The 14,495-nt window shown below is 38.9% G+C and overlaps 1 protein-coding gene across 2 annotated transcripts in view; it reads left to right on the plus strand.

Moving 5' to 3' along the window:
- Window positions 1-14,495, plus strand: part of galnt18a (UDP-N-acetyl-alpha-D-galactosamine:polypeptide N-acetylgalactosaminyltransferase 18a) — a 75,455-nt gene that overhangs the window by 36,959 nt on the left and 24,001 nt on the right. For both annotated transcript variants that reach the window (XM_051689800.1, XM_051689801.1), the window contains exons 5-6: window positions 7,021-7,218; window positions 8,603-8,717. In XM_051689800.1, the coding sequence (XP_051545760.1) occupies window positions 7,021-7,218; window positions 8,603-8,717 (313 nt within the window). The remainder of the gene's footprint in view (window positions 1-7,020; window positions 7,219-8,602; window positions 8,718-14,495) is intronic.

The raw sequence follows: 14,495 nt of genomic DNA on the forward strand, positions 1-14,495 counted from the left end.
CACAACATATATACATTGAGTCGACATTTAACCCCCACTATTACCCCTCCCCAATCACCAACCCCACCCCGACCCCCAACGAACACCCCTGTGGTCACAAATAGAATACACACACACAAAAATACAAAAAAGAAAATATAATAATCATATATAATTAAAACTAAACCTCTCTCTCCACAGCCCCTCCCCGTGAGTCGCCCCAAAACACCAAATACCTGCCCCACTTCCTAGCAAACAAATCTCAAACCCCCAGCCCTCTGCTCGACATCTCCTCAAAAGCTGCCACTCCCCATCTCCGCATACCACTCTGGAAATGAGGGAGCCCCATCTGACTTCCATCCCCTTAACATTATCTGCCTGCCAATCATAATACTGGTCAGGACCCAATCTCTTATGTGTTTGTCCCCCAAATTTATGACCGCCCCATCGCCCAGAATACAGAGTCTGGGGCAAAACAAAATTTGAGTGCCCAAAATGTCACAAATGACACACTGAACCTTCAACCAAAACTCTTGGATCTTAATACACCCCCAAAAAACATTAAAGACCAAGTCTATACAATCTAGAGGGGGTCCAATAGAATGTATATAAAATCTTGAATTGCATAAGGCGAACCCTTGCATCTCTAGATGCAGACTTGACGTTTTTTAGAATTCAATCCCTCACTCCCTCCTCCAATACCAAGTTTAAATCTTTCTCCCATAATCTCTTGAGAGAAGTTGAAGTTCCGTCCCCCAGACACTGAATTAGCAGGGAGTAATACACTGATGCCTCATGACCTTTTCCAAAAGCAGTAATCACCTCTCCCAGAGTATCTTCCACTTTACGGGGGTGTATGCTTCTCCCAAAAACAATACAGAGCGGGTGGTGCAGCTGTAAATACAATCTGGGAATCCCAAAATGTTGAACCAAATTTTCAAAAGATCTCAATACTCCACTCTCATATAGGTCACAGAGTGTAGTAACCCCCTTCACAATCCAGTCTAACCAGCAGAAATAATTTAGGGTTCAGCCATATGCTTGAGGCAACATTTAAATAAATGTCCGAATTAAACACACTGGACATTTTTGTCCATACCGAGTGCAAATGCGAGATAACGGGGTGTAACTTAACCTCTCCAGTTAGTTTGATAGAAAGGCTTTGCAGTGGCGAAATAGGGGTAAGAACTTCCTGTTCAATACAAAACCAGGGAGGGGCTCTCTCAGGTGGAAGTGACCAATGAGCCAAATGTCTGAGACCGATCGCATAATAATAAAGCAAAATCTTGGGTAGGCCTAGCCCACCTTAGTCAATTGGCCTATGTAACTTACTGAAGTGTAAACGGAGACATTTACCATTCCAAATGAAGGACTTCGCTATGCTATCAAGTTGCTTGAAATAAGAGAGGGGGACATCTACAGGGAGAGACTGTAGCAGGTAGTTCAATTTTGGAATACAATTCATTTTAATAATATAAACCTTCGCCATCATAGATAAATTCTGAGAACTTAGAAAAGGAATTAATAGGGGCCTGGGTAGCTCAGTGGTAAAGACGCTGGCTACCGCTCCTGGAGTTCGCTAGTTCGAATCCCAGGGCATGCTGAGTGACTCCAGCCAGGTCTCCTAAGCAACCAAATTGGCCCGGTTGCTAGGGAGGGTAGAGTCACATGGGGTAACCTCCTTGTGATCGCTATAATGTGGTTCGTTCTTGGTGGGGCGCGTGGTGAGTTGAGCGTGATTGCCGCGGTGGATGGCGTGAAGCCTCCACATGCTCTGTCTCCGTGGCAATGCGCTCAACAAGCCACGTGATAAGATGCACGGGTTGACGATCTCAGACGCGGAGGCAACTGGGATTCATCCTCTGCCACCCGGACTGAGGGGAATCACTACGTGACCACGAGGACTTAAAAGCACATTGGAAATTGGGCAATCAAAATTGGTAGAAAAAGAATTAATCCATTTGTTTGTACCGCTTCTACCGGGTGTCTATAAAGTAAATTAATCCATCCAATAAAAGTTTTCCCGAACCCGTATATTTCCAAAATCTTAAAAAGATAATCCAGTTCTGCCTTTTCGCCGTCAAGTGAGATGGCAGCGACCGGAGTCTGATCATTTGCCACTGACCACATGATATTGATGAAACGCCTAATGTTATCAGAAGATAACCTGATCTATATGTATAAGAGATGTCATAACTTTACTTAATCGGTTAGCCAGAATTTTTGACAATATTTTTACGTCTAGCTGGATCAGGGAAATTGGACGGTAACTCTTACATTCGCTTGGATCTTTGTCCTTTTTAAGAATCAGACGGATCCGGGCTTGTGTCATGGTTGGTGGAAGCTTTCCATTCTTTAATGATTCCGTATAAACTTCTAACAAAAGTGGAGCCAGTTCTGTAGCATAAGATCTAAAAAAATTCAGCGGCAAAGCCATCTGGCCCCAGAAGGCAAGGCCTTAATTACCTTGCTAAGCTCCTCCAAGGTTTTTTCAGAATCAAGCGAATTTTTTTGCTCAGTCATCAGTTTAGGGAGTTCTAATGGTTCCACAAAGTTCCTAACATCTTCATCAGTAGACGAAGACGTGGAACTATAAAGATCAAGATAAGATTCTTTAAAAGCATTATTAATATCAATGGCCGAGGTAAATATTTCCCCACCAGCAGATTTCACTGAGGAAATGGTAGAAAAAGACTCTCTCTGCTTTATGTATCTAGCCAAAAGCTTTCCTGCTTTGTCCCCCGACTCAAAGTATGACTGTCTTGCCCTGAATTGCCAAAACTCCACCTTCTGCGACAAAATAGTATTATATCTGTATTTCAATCGGGTCAATTCTCTGAGGCCATCAGACAACATTCGGTGCTTCAGCTCTGCCTCGGCACTTTTAATATTCCCTTCCAACTACACAAGTTCTTGTTTTTTGGTGAATGATGCATACTGTATGATCTGGCCCCTAAGAACCGCCTTAAGTGCCTCCCATGCCAGGCCCACAGAGGATACTGAGGACTAGTTGGTCTCCATATAAACATTAATTTCAGCCTTTAACATTTGTTAAAATTCAGGATTTTGCAAAAAGTATACATTAAAGCACCAACTATATGATTTCTTTTTCTCCATATGTGGCAACACCTCTAAACTCACCAGGGCTGATCTGAGACTAAGATGTTTCCAATTGAGCAATCAACAACAGATTAAATGAGGGACTTGGCTATATAAAAAAATATATATTCTAGAATAAATCTTATGGACTGATGAAAAAATGTTATAGTCCCTACCAGATGGGTTCAAAAGTCTCCAAATATCTGTAAGGCCAAGATTTTTACACATCCTGAGAAGCGACAATGTTGCTCTAGGGGGCTTGCACACTTTTGCTTCACTATGATCAAGGACTGAGTCTCCTCCCAATATTATATCATGAGGGGTGCCAGCAGCTTGCAACATCCCTTCAAGATCTACAAAAAAGCCCTGGTCATCAGCGTTAGGTGCGTAAATATTAGCCATAATCAACCTTTGCCCCTGAATTTCTGCTAAAACAATAATGATTCTTCCTAAGTTATCATTTGAATTGTAAATGTTTACTTATCAATGTAATGTCTCCTCTGCTCTTACTCAAGCCAGCACTAAAGAAAACATGCCCACCCCATATCTTCCCAAATTTTTCAGCTTCCTGCAGGGAAAGATGCGTTTCTTGAAGAAACACTATATCATATTTCTTACATTTAAGAAAAGAAATAACCTTCCTTCTTTTTATGGGGTACCCCAGCCCATTCACATTCCATGAGGAGAAAGATAATCCACTCATATTAACATTTGACATATTAGAAAAAATAGATTGTGTCAAAAACAATATTATAAAGATCACATTCCAACATTAGTGTAACAATCAAACCCAAAACTTCCCCCGAACCAAACAAACATAAAAAGTAAAACATGCGCATTAATCCCACGCATGACAGCACCAACTGGCGTCCATCCCTCTAAACTCAAACAGTCCATGTAAGCCTATGAGAGTCCCTGCGACAACTTTGCCATCAGATTGCTCATGTCCGATGCTTCTATACAAATTTTGTGAGACAGAATTACACAGCAAAAAAGAAATCCAGCCAATAAGCAGAATAAACACAAAAAACGTGTAGATTCATCCACATAACTGTCCCGGTGTGTTCCTCCACAGAACAAGCTCCTGCCGCTAGTGAACCAGCACAAAAAAAAGAAAGTTCAGTTCTTCGGGCAGTCAAACGAATGTTCAGTAAGCCGGCCCATTCGGCTGATACATGAGTGCAACAAAAGACCCAATCACTCCAGTATCCTGCAAGAGATATTCCACAAAACAAACTCCAGGCCACAGGAGGCATAAGCACCAAAAATGTGCAGATTCATCCACAAGTTGTCCCAAAGAAATTATATTACACAAAACAAACTCCAGCCACTAGGTGGAACCAGCACAGAAAGAATCAAAGAAGGCGCCCAGCTTCCTCGGGCAGTCGAGTGTATGTTCAGTGAGTCAGGTCCACTAGGCAGCAACATGAAAATCATCAAATGGCTTACTCACTCCAATGTCTTTATGAAGGACAATGCTTGCTATGGGCATGTAAATTCTCTACGGCCATCCTTAGTATCTATTCTCAGTTTGACCAGAATCATCAGTGCAAAAGCGACCTTCCGTTGATGTAAGAGATTCCTGCATTCCTTGAATCGATCATGTTTCTCTCTTGTCTAATTCACAATGTCTGGGAACAAGAAAATGCTGTGGTTCTTCCAAGAAAGCTTTCCTTTACTCCTCGCCTCACGTAACACGAGATCTTTATCGGATGATCTCAGAAATTTGGCCAGAATTGATCGGGGCCTGTCTCCCTCCCTCAGCGGATCTCCGAACCGGGACCCTGTGAGCTCGCTCGATTTCCAGCTTATGGCCTGTTATGTTGAGCAGACTCGGAAAGAGCCCTTCTAGGAATTTTACCATATCTCGGTCTTCCTCGTGCTCAAGAATTCCAACAATTTGGACGTTGTTTCATCGATTACGATTCTCCAAATCCTCCAGTTTTTCCCAAACGTGGTGCAAGTCTGTCTTGGTCGCTAGCAGGTTAGCAGCTAATTCCCTCTCCGATGACTCCAGATAATCGATCCGTTTTCCGACATCCCCCATTCTTGTAACCAACTCAGTGAATTTCATCTCCATGGAAGTGATCAATCGATGTATTACAGCCAGATCCTCCAAGTCTACGACGACCTTCGCCAGCAGACATACTCGACAGCTGATGCTGAATTTCTCCCGCCGCACCATCCAAACTGAGTCCCTGGTCTGCGGCCCTGTCAGGGGTATCAGCTTGAGCACGTAGGTGTTTTTAATATCTCCAGAGCCTGAGGATTTTGAATTCTTTGACATATTGTCTTCATAAAACAGTTAGAATCAGGGTGTATTGAATCTCACCAGTTTATGACATAAAAAGTATTAAAAACTAGCAAAGTGTGCAGAGCTCGCCGTTCACACGTCCGAACCTTGCATGGCGTCCCGTGACTCCCACTTCACATTCTTCTTCTTTTGTTTTTAGTGAGTCACGTTCTTTGTGCATATCGCCACCTACTGGGCAGGAGGAGAATTTTAGTAAAAAAGGACTTAAATGTTTATCTGTTTCTCACCCATACCTATCATATCACTTTTGAATATATAGATTTAACCACTGGAGTCTCATGGATTGCTTTTGTGCTCTGTGTTTATTAGAGTCTGATGCTGAATTTCTGATAATGCCTTTCTCAGAAAAAGGTTGGATACAATTTCTTTTCTCTGGGATTTAACCACATAGGGCCTTTAAAATGAGGATGCATAAAGGTCAGTTTTGAACCAGAATATAAAAGGATATTAAGATTTATTTAATACTTCAAGAGTTATTGGCATTCTAACTTGAGAATGGACTCACACCAGTGGCATATAATGTAACAAGGGCTACTGAAGTCAACTGATTTTAGTAATAGACCTATATATCTGTGTAAAAATTAAATAATGAAGAAGCCACCTTTCTAAGGTTCTTTTTTGACCTGTCCTTTTACTCCAAAAATAATTGAGATTGACATTTTGACACCCCCCACCCCCAACCCTAACCCCATAAAAATAAACAAACAACATGTTTTACCTTTTGCCTTCAGTTCTCCTTTGTGCACAATGAGAGTGAATTCGGACAAGAATGCTCACTTGCTCTACAAATGAGATGTTAAGCCAATTCAACACTTCTATTAAAATGTAGATGGAGATCTGTAAATATTGTATATCTGTTATAATGCATATATAGATTTAGGAATAGCCTGTTCTTCTGTGCAGTGTGAGTTCTGTGTGGGTGTGAGGGCAGAAATATGAGCAGAAGTTCCTGTCTACTGCAATCAATGCACTCAGCGCAGCTGTCAAGTTACATACCTGTTAATTATTCTCTGTGCGAATAAAAAAACAATAAAAAAAAAAGGGGCTTTGGATAGCATCCAAAGTGTCTCTTATGTGTGTCAGCTTATTCCTGCTTTGAATTAATGCAGTGTTCCATCACTTCATGAACACACAAAGAAGTTTCACCTCAGCACACTGGGCTTCAATGCAGTTGGTTCAGAAAGGATGGTACTGCTTTCAGCTTGCCTGGGGGTGTTTATGAAGTTCAAATACAGCGCTAATGCTAGTCTTCACAACTTTTAAGATTAGTTTTTTAAAGGACCGTTATCTCTTTGACAGTGAGATCGATGGCTTCTAGTTTGCCATGATTATGTAATGCTATCAATCTAAAAATCATCGCCTGCCAGAGTGAAAGCCACATTCAGATTTCATAAGCAAGTGTACATTTTTATTTGCAGTGGCATAAAAGAGACTGCATTAAATATGGTGTTCTGTGATTGTGGAGCTGTAAAGTTTAAGGATGGAGTGTGTCATTTCTGCGCCACTAGTGTCACCAAACGGAATTGTAAAAATAGTGATTACTAAGAGACAAACTAGATCCATCCATCTATTATGACTAAAATTACTCTCCTTGAACTTAAAGCATGTCTTATCTCTTTTGATCTAAGGGCTGAACCAATCCTTCACAGAATTAAAGAAGACAGAACCAGGGTCATCTCCCCCACTTTTGACAACATTAAATACGACACGTTTGAGATTGAAGAGTATCCTCTATCTGCTCAAGGCTTTGACTGGGAACTGTGGTGTCGCTACCTGAACCCTCCCAAATCCTGGTGGACACAGAAGAACCAAACTGCACCAATCAGGTATACAGCTCCGGAAAAAATTAAGAGACCACTGCAAAATTAGCGGTTTCTCTGGATTTACTATTTGTAGGTATGTGTTTGAGTAAAATGAACATTTTTGTTTTATTCCATAAAGTGCTGACAACATTTATCCCAAATTCCAAATAAAAATATTGTCATTTAGAGCATTTATTTACTAGTCAATATAAAAAAAAGATGCAGTGTTTTCAGAGCTCGAATAATGCAAAGAAAACAAGTTCATATTCATTTTTAAACAACACAATACTAATGTTTTAACTTAGGAAGAGTTCAGAAACCAATATTTGGATAACTGAATAACCCTGATTTTCAATCACAGCATTCATGCATCTTGGCATCCTCTCTACCATTCTTTCACATTGCTGTTGGGTGACTTTATGCTACTCCTGGTGCAAAAATTCAAGCAGCTCGGCTTTGTTTGATGGCTTGTGGCCATCCATCTTCAAAAATCCTATACCTGGTAATCTAATGGTTAGACGGAGACCTGGAGAGGCCCACTGTGAAATTTGGTGGAGGATCGGTGGTGATCTGGGTGTGCTTCAGCATGGCTGGAATCGGGCAGATTCGTCTTTGTGAAGGACGCATTAATCAAGCCACATACAAGGTTATCCCGGAAGAAAGTGTTCCCCAACTCTGAGGATTGTTTTTTCCAGCAGGACAATGCTCCATGCCACACAGCCAGGTCAGTCAAGGTGTGGATGGAGGACCACTGGAACAAGACCTTGATATGGCCAGCCCAATCCCCAGACCTGAACCCCACTGAAAACCTCTGGAATGTGATCAAGAGGAAGATGGATGGCCACAAGCCATCAAACAAAGCCGAGCTGCTTGAATTTTTGCTCCAGGAGTGGCATAAAGTCACCCAACAGCAATGTGAAAGACTGGTGGAGAGCATGCCAACATGCATGAAAGCTGTGATTGAAAATCAGGGTTATTCAACCAAATATTGATTTCTGAACTCTTCCTAAGTTAAAACAATAGTATTTTGTTGTTTAAAAATGAATATGAACTTGTTTTCTTTGCATTATTTGAGGTCTGAAAATACTGCATCTTTTTTTTTTGTTATTTTGACCAGTTGCTATTTTCTGCAAATAAATGCTCTAAATTACAATATTTATATTTGGAATTTGGGAGAAGTGTTGTCAGCACTTTATAGAATAAAAAAAAAAATGTTAATTTTACTCAAACAAATAAAAATTTTTCCAGAGCTGTATTTACAAAGATTTACCAATATCTGTTTAACATGTATAAAACTAATTGTCTAATGAAAATATTCTACTTTTTGTTCAGTAAAATTCTTTCTCATAAGTCATTTGAGGTCACATTTGTTAGCTTTTTGTACTGTATCTCCTCTCTTGTTTACAAGGAGTCCTGCTCTGATTGGCTGCTTCGTGGTGGATAGAGAATATTTTGAGGAGATTGGACTGCTGGATGAAGGGATGGAAGTTTATGGAGGGGAAAACGTGGAGCTGGGGATCCGGGTAAGAGAGATACTCATAATCCCTAAGAGAGTTTTAAAAGGGCTGCTGAAGACAGGATGTCTGGAGTTTGGAAAATGCTGTCAATGGGTAGACATATGTCAATAAATAACACATTCTGTTTCATTTGATAAACTTATTTTGGTATACAGGTTATTTGAGGGAGGATGGAGGTTACAACCCCCTGATACAGTGTGTGTTTGTTTGTGTAGGTTATCATCAAGTTTAGAAGAAATGCCTCCTTTTCAATTCACGAATTTGAATTTGAATTGGACCGCATAATGATTTTGAATTTGATTTTGGAATTTAATTTGGAATTTCATGAAAAGGTATTCACAGAATTTCAATTTAAAGAAATTCAACACAGTCACACAACGGGAATTTCATTAGTCAAACACAGGATTTGCGACAAAACAAATAATAAAATATAGCTGCAAGCAGCAATTATGGGGCAAAGCACACCAATGGCAAACATTTTGATTGAATATAGAATTCCGGTGATGATTTTAAGCAGAGTGGTGAAAAAATACTTGTTTTATTACTTATATTTTTGTTTAAATGCTTATAACTTTTGAACAATAGGTGGCGCTGTCACCAAATTGATATGGTATTGTAAGAGCTTGGCCACAATGCCATATATGAAGTTTCATGTCAGTACACCAAAGCATCTTTCCATTAAATTCATTAAGGCATTAAACAAGAAGGGTTTGGTCTGTCAAAAAACTTTTCATAGCTTTTTGTGTTGAGTGTCTCTAGATGATACATGCAAAATTTTGTGAAAATTGGACTTATGTTCTAGGAGGAGTTCCAAAAAGTAGGATTTAAAAATAAATGAAAAATGGCTGACAGGAAGTATGGCCGACCATGGAAAATGTGGTATCAATGTACTCGGCATGACCCAAGGAAGCTAACAACACAAGTGTCATGACAATAGGCCAAATTAATCAAAAGTTATAAGCATTTATTTGTATCTTTTGACCATTAGATTGTGCTGTGACCAAACTTTTTGAGTATACCAGATTTTGTAACAATACACCAGTGCATTTGTAATCTACATCAATTTTAGACAAAATTCTAAATGGCCGACACCCAATCTGGCGGACATAGGAAAATTGGGGATCACTGTACTCGGCATGACCCAAAAAAATCTAAGGTGACAAGCTTCATAATTTTAAGACAAACTTTTCAGAAGTTACAAGCAAAAATAGCAATTTCATACCTCCTGAGCACTTGGTGGCACTGTGCCGAAACGCTGCAGGTACACTCAGGTCATGCTTGTAATGACATATTCCAAGTTTTGTGTCAATATGCTAAAGCGTTGCGAAGATAGAGCCTCACGTCCATTTTGGTGTGTTCGCAATCAAATTCGTTGAAGCATACGAGAATGGTTTGGTTTTGTTAATAATAAATCTTATTGATTTTTGTCATGAGTGTCTCAAGATGTTACGTGCAAAATTTCGAATAAATCGGACATACGGTCTAGGAGGTAGAAAAAATTGTTTTTTCAGAAAATTCAAAATGGCGGAAAATTCAGTGGGAGAAGCTGAAAAATGGTGCGATGTTTCATTATGGGGCATGACCCAATCAGAGGAAAAAAGAATCTTACAAATTTCTATTGGTGATATTTTAAACATTGATTATTCAAAATCATATAATGTTTCTGGAAATGCCCGATATGCTGTGTGTATGAAAACATGTTTATAGGTAATTCATACTGAAAAGAAAAAAAAAAAGAAGAAAAAAGGTATTCTTAAAAACTAAACTTGCAGTAAATATATCATAAACATAATATTCAAATTCAATCAAAATTCCGGAATTGGACTGGAATCTACAAGGCATTCAAATTCACTTCTGAATGGCACAACCGATTTTTATCTCGCACACAGTTATAGAAGAGCACACTTAAGTCTCACTAATGATAACCTGCCAAACAAGCATCTTGCTTCAAACAGGTGGGGTCCTAACTGATGACTATTACACATGTACGGGCCCTGTCAAGACCTCTGTCAAACCTGATAGCTCTGTAATTAGCTTCTGCAGCAAGAATCAAAGACCAGGCTGTGAATGGAGCTCGCCACAGAGAACACACACTCTCACACACTGGTCAAATTCCAATCGAAAGTGATCATCCCTATGCCCTACTTACTTCAAAGGGCAGAGCACTTGAAGTGGGTACTCTGATGGGAACATGGCATTACTGTATGAATGTACCCTTCGCTAACAGTCTTGTGGAAGGATCCTTTGTGAAAAGATACATATTCTTTCTTTTGTTTGGAACTACACTTCGAGTGGCGTCCCCTTTCCGATGTGCCCTTTAAGGGTGAACAAAATGCAGTTTGGAAATCGCCAACTCACTCGCTCATGCCCACATACACTCTTACTGTGATTTGGCCTAGTAAAGCTGCAATCAGTTTATGCGGGGTGCACCTTTACAATACCAAGTAGATCAAACCCCCCACCATACACACGGTCAACTATTGTGATTTCTTTTCTGGTTGCATCGCTGAAGGCTTCAGTGAAGAGAGAGAAAATAGAAATGTCTCAGGAAGTGGCAGGGACGTGTGCAAGGGGATTTAGCACTGTGTGGGGATAATGGCCCTCAACATCTGTTCAGACAGCTGTCTCTCCACAACCTAATACAATGCGCTCATCATCTGAGCTTCTTTTTGTCTCAATCTCAAAATGCAACATCACACAAATGTTGCAATTCCTCAGTGTTTTATGAAAGAAATTCCCAAAAAAGGGAGACAACAAATGTAAAAGTTTTCTATCTTTTGTAGAGCATGTTTTTGGAGGTCTGAGAGAAATGAGAGCAATGGCAATTATAAATATAGTTATTTCAATACCGAAAACAATCTATAAAATAATTTTCATCTAATCTAATTACAAATAGACTATTTTATCCAATATTTGTGTGTGCTTGATTTTTTTCTACTGCTTAGGACATCATGCTGATTTCAGAAAGATGTCACGCTTTGTGCCTGACAGGCTGATCATTAGCTTAGCAACATGCTGACCTTAAACTCTAATTATAATATGCTTATAATTCATTAAGTACAAACAATTATCTAATTTCAAATGGACAATTTTAACCAATATTTGTGCTTGCTAAATATTTTTATGCTTATTAGGGCCTCTTTGTGTCTGACAGGCTAATCATTAGCTTAGCAACATGCTAACCTCAAACTCTGTTGGAACCTATTGAGTTGAGTCTCTTGTGCATATTGCAATTTGTTTGCTGTTGCCTGTATGGATTGTGGAGCCTTCCAAATCATTCACTTAAGAGGTTCCATCTCTAGGAGCCTAAGCCTTCCCAGAAGAGTCACTGCAGCTCTGATAGGACCAGCTCCCTTTTAATATCAGTAGTATTTAAATGAAATGATCATCAAGCCCATATGGGTGTGTTGTTTGGGTGTACACATATGTTTGTCCATGGTGTATTAGAGATGGTATCTAACACTCTGCTATCATGTTGTCAGATGTTTTGATAAACAGTTTTCTATAATAGCACCATGTCAGGCAAGCTGAAAGGTCACTGCTTCTGTGCTCTTCTATTCTTAGCTCTCACTAAAGGGATCTATTTATCAATGATGGAGAATGAAAACCTTTGTTGATCATGTCAGATGTCAGCATGGCTTTATTTACGATCTATTGCCACAGAATGTAAAAATGTTTCCAGGTAAAGAGTAATTACCCTGTCAATTAGGACCCTTTAGAGACATTCTAACTAGTTGTTAATTCATTTAAAGTTGAATTATACTGGAAACTCAAAATGGTACCCAATGTTCAAGTGGTAGTGAATTTCATGCTAAAGTGAGTTAAAGTGTAAGCATAAATCACAACAGGTGTGCTATAGGGTTGGGCAATATATCAAATATTCATAATATATTTGTAATGATTTTGCTGGCGATGTGCTTGTTATTTGGCCATTAAGTTTCCTAAAGACAATCTGTCCTTATGATCCCTCCTTGTCTCTCGACTTGCGTATGAGAGCATTAAGAGAAATATTCTGACTTTTTAGTATTATGTTGAATATTATTGGCTACAGGGGCTGTTTGGTTGAACTGCTTTGACTGAAAAACATATTTTAAAGCATTTTATGCCAATTGCAAATACATAAATATCAAGTTGTATATTAAATATAATCAAAAGGCTGAAAAATATCAACATATATATTTTTGCATTTATAAACCATCCCTACTGTGCTTGTATTGATCATATTGCATTATTTCATCATTTTTCTATTACGAAACCAAACATGTCTGTTTTTGTCAGAGTTTTTTCAGCACAGCAGGTAATGTGCAGCTGGTAGGTTGAATTCTCAACTTTGCTCATTTTTTATTTATGGGCAAAAAGCCTATAAATAAAAAAGGCAATAAAAAAATATCTGTTTTTAATGTTAGTGTTCAAGTTTTCCAGAGTTTTTTCACAGTAAACAGACTGTAAGAGCAATATAAATAGTATTCACACAGCTGCATTGTACTTTGGATATTTTAGATCACTCTTGGTGGTATAAATTTTGTAAAGAGACCAAATCTTAAATGGCTCGCAGACAGTATAATGCGAGTTGATTCACATTTCATGCTTGCAAAATTTGTCACGGTGCAACAGATTACACTTTCGGTCTGCGGATCAAAGCCGTGTGAATATCTCTGTCTGCAGCAGGTATTGTATGCAAATGTGAGAAATGATTTTGAATGCTTCAAGAGAACAGACAGCTCAGTCATGGATCATTGGGATTGTTTTTAATGATTATGCAAATGCATTATGCTACAGGCAAATAGGAGCAACACACATCTGTCCACTTTCTGTTGAATCCTGCCCAACGAGTCTTTCATCTTATGTTTGTTAGTAGAGGACGATCTTAAAATGTCAACCCTGTTACCATGATTTTGTATAGTAAACCACAGATTGTTTCAAAGTGGATATTTGTAGAAATATCAGCGTTAAATTCTCTTTCTAAGAAACATATTCTGGTTTCATGACTGTGTAATGTTAAATTAAACAGTGAATCCTATTACTGTCAGCCCTGTTACCTTTCTGTAAGCATAATTATATTCCAGCATATTAAAATGTATTCATTTTGCTTGAAATGGCAAAGTGCAATCTATTAACACATTATTTGTCTGATAGGATGACTAAAATCTTTAAAATATTTACTTTTAAAATCACTTGATCAAACTAAAAAAAACAGGTTTCATAGAATGTCCATATACCATTAATTTCATTAATGCTGATTGGATGTATTTAAATTCATTGAAGGCAGTGTTGCACTAAAATTACCATACCAAATGTTTCATTTCATATTTCACCAAACCAGGTCTAAATAAAAGTGTTTTTGGATTGGGTGTGAAAGTTTGAACGAAGTGCACCATGCTGGCATTTGTTCTATTTAATCCCAAAGTGAAGATTTACTAGAGAGATGTACAAAGCTGATCCCGTGTGAGAGAGATAACTCTTCTTTAAAAGCTCTGCAGGAGTGCAGTAGGAGTAAGAAAGCCATGGAATCACTCTCTCACACACACACACACACACACACACACACACACACACACACAGAAAAGTATACACACTTCATTTAAAGGTGCAAAAAATTCACTAATTCAGGGTAAATCATTAAATAAATGTGTAATACATTAAAGCACTACAAGCAAACAGATGCATTTCTGATCCTCTCGCATCTTTACTGACACACCAGGCGGTGACTGCGCTGTTAAATTGCTCATAATGTCAGCAGTGTGTCAGAGAAATATGTTGTATTATAGAAAATTAAATGGTCCG

The sequence above is a fragment of the Myxocyprinus asiaticus genome, chromosome 46 (genome assembly GCF_019703515.2).
Source record: "Myxocyprinus asiaticus isolate MX2 ecotype Aquarium Trade chromosome 46, UBuf_Myxa_2, whole genome shotgun sequence".
Lineage (NCBI taxonomy): Eukaryota > Metazoa > Chordata > Actinopteri > Cypriniformes > Catostomidae > Myxocyprinus > Myxocyprinus asiaticus.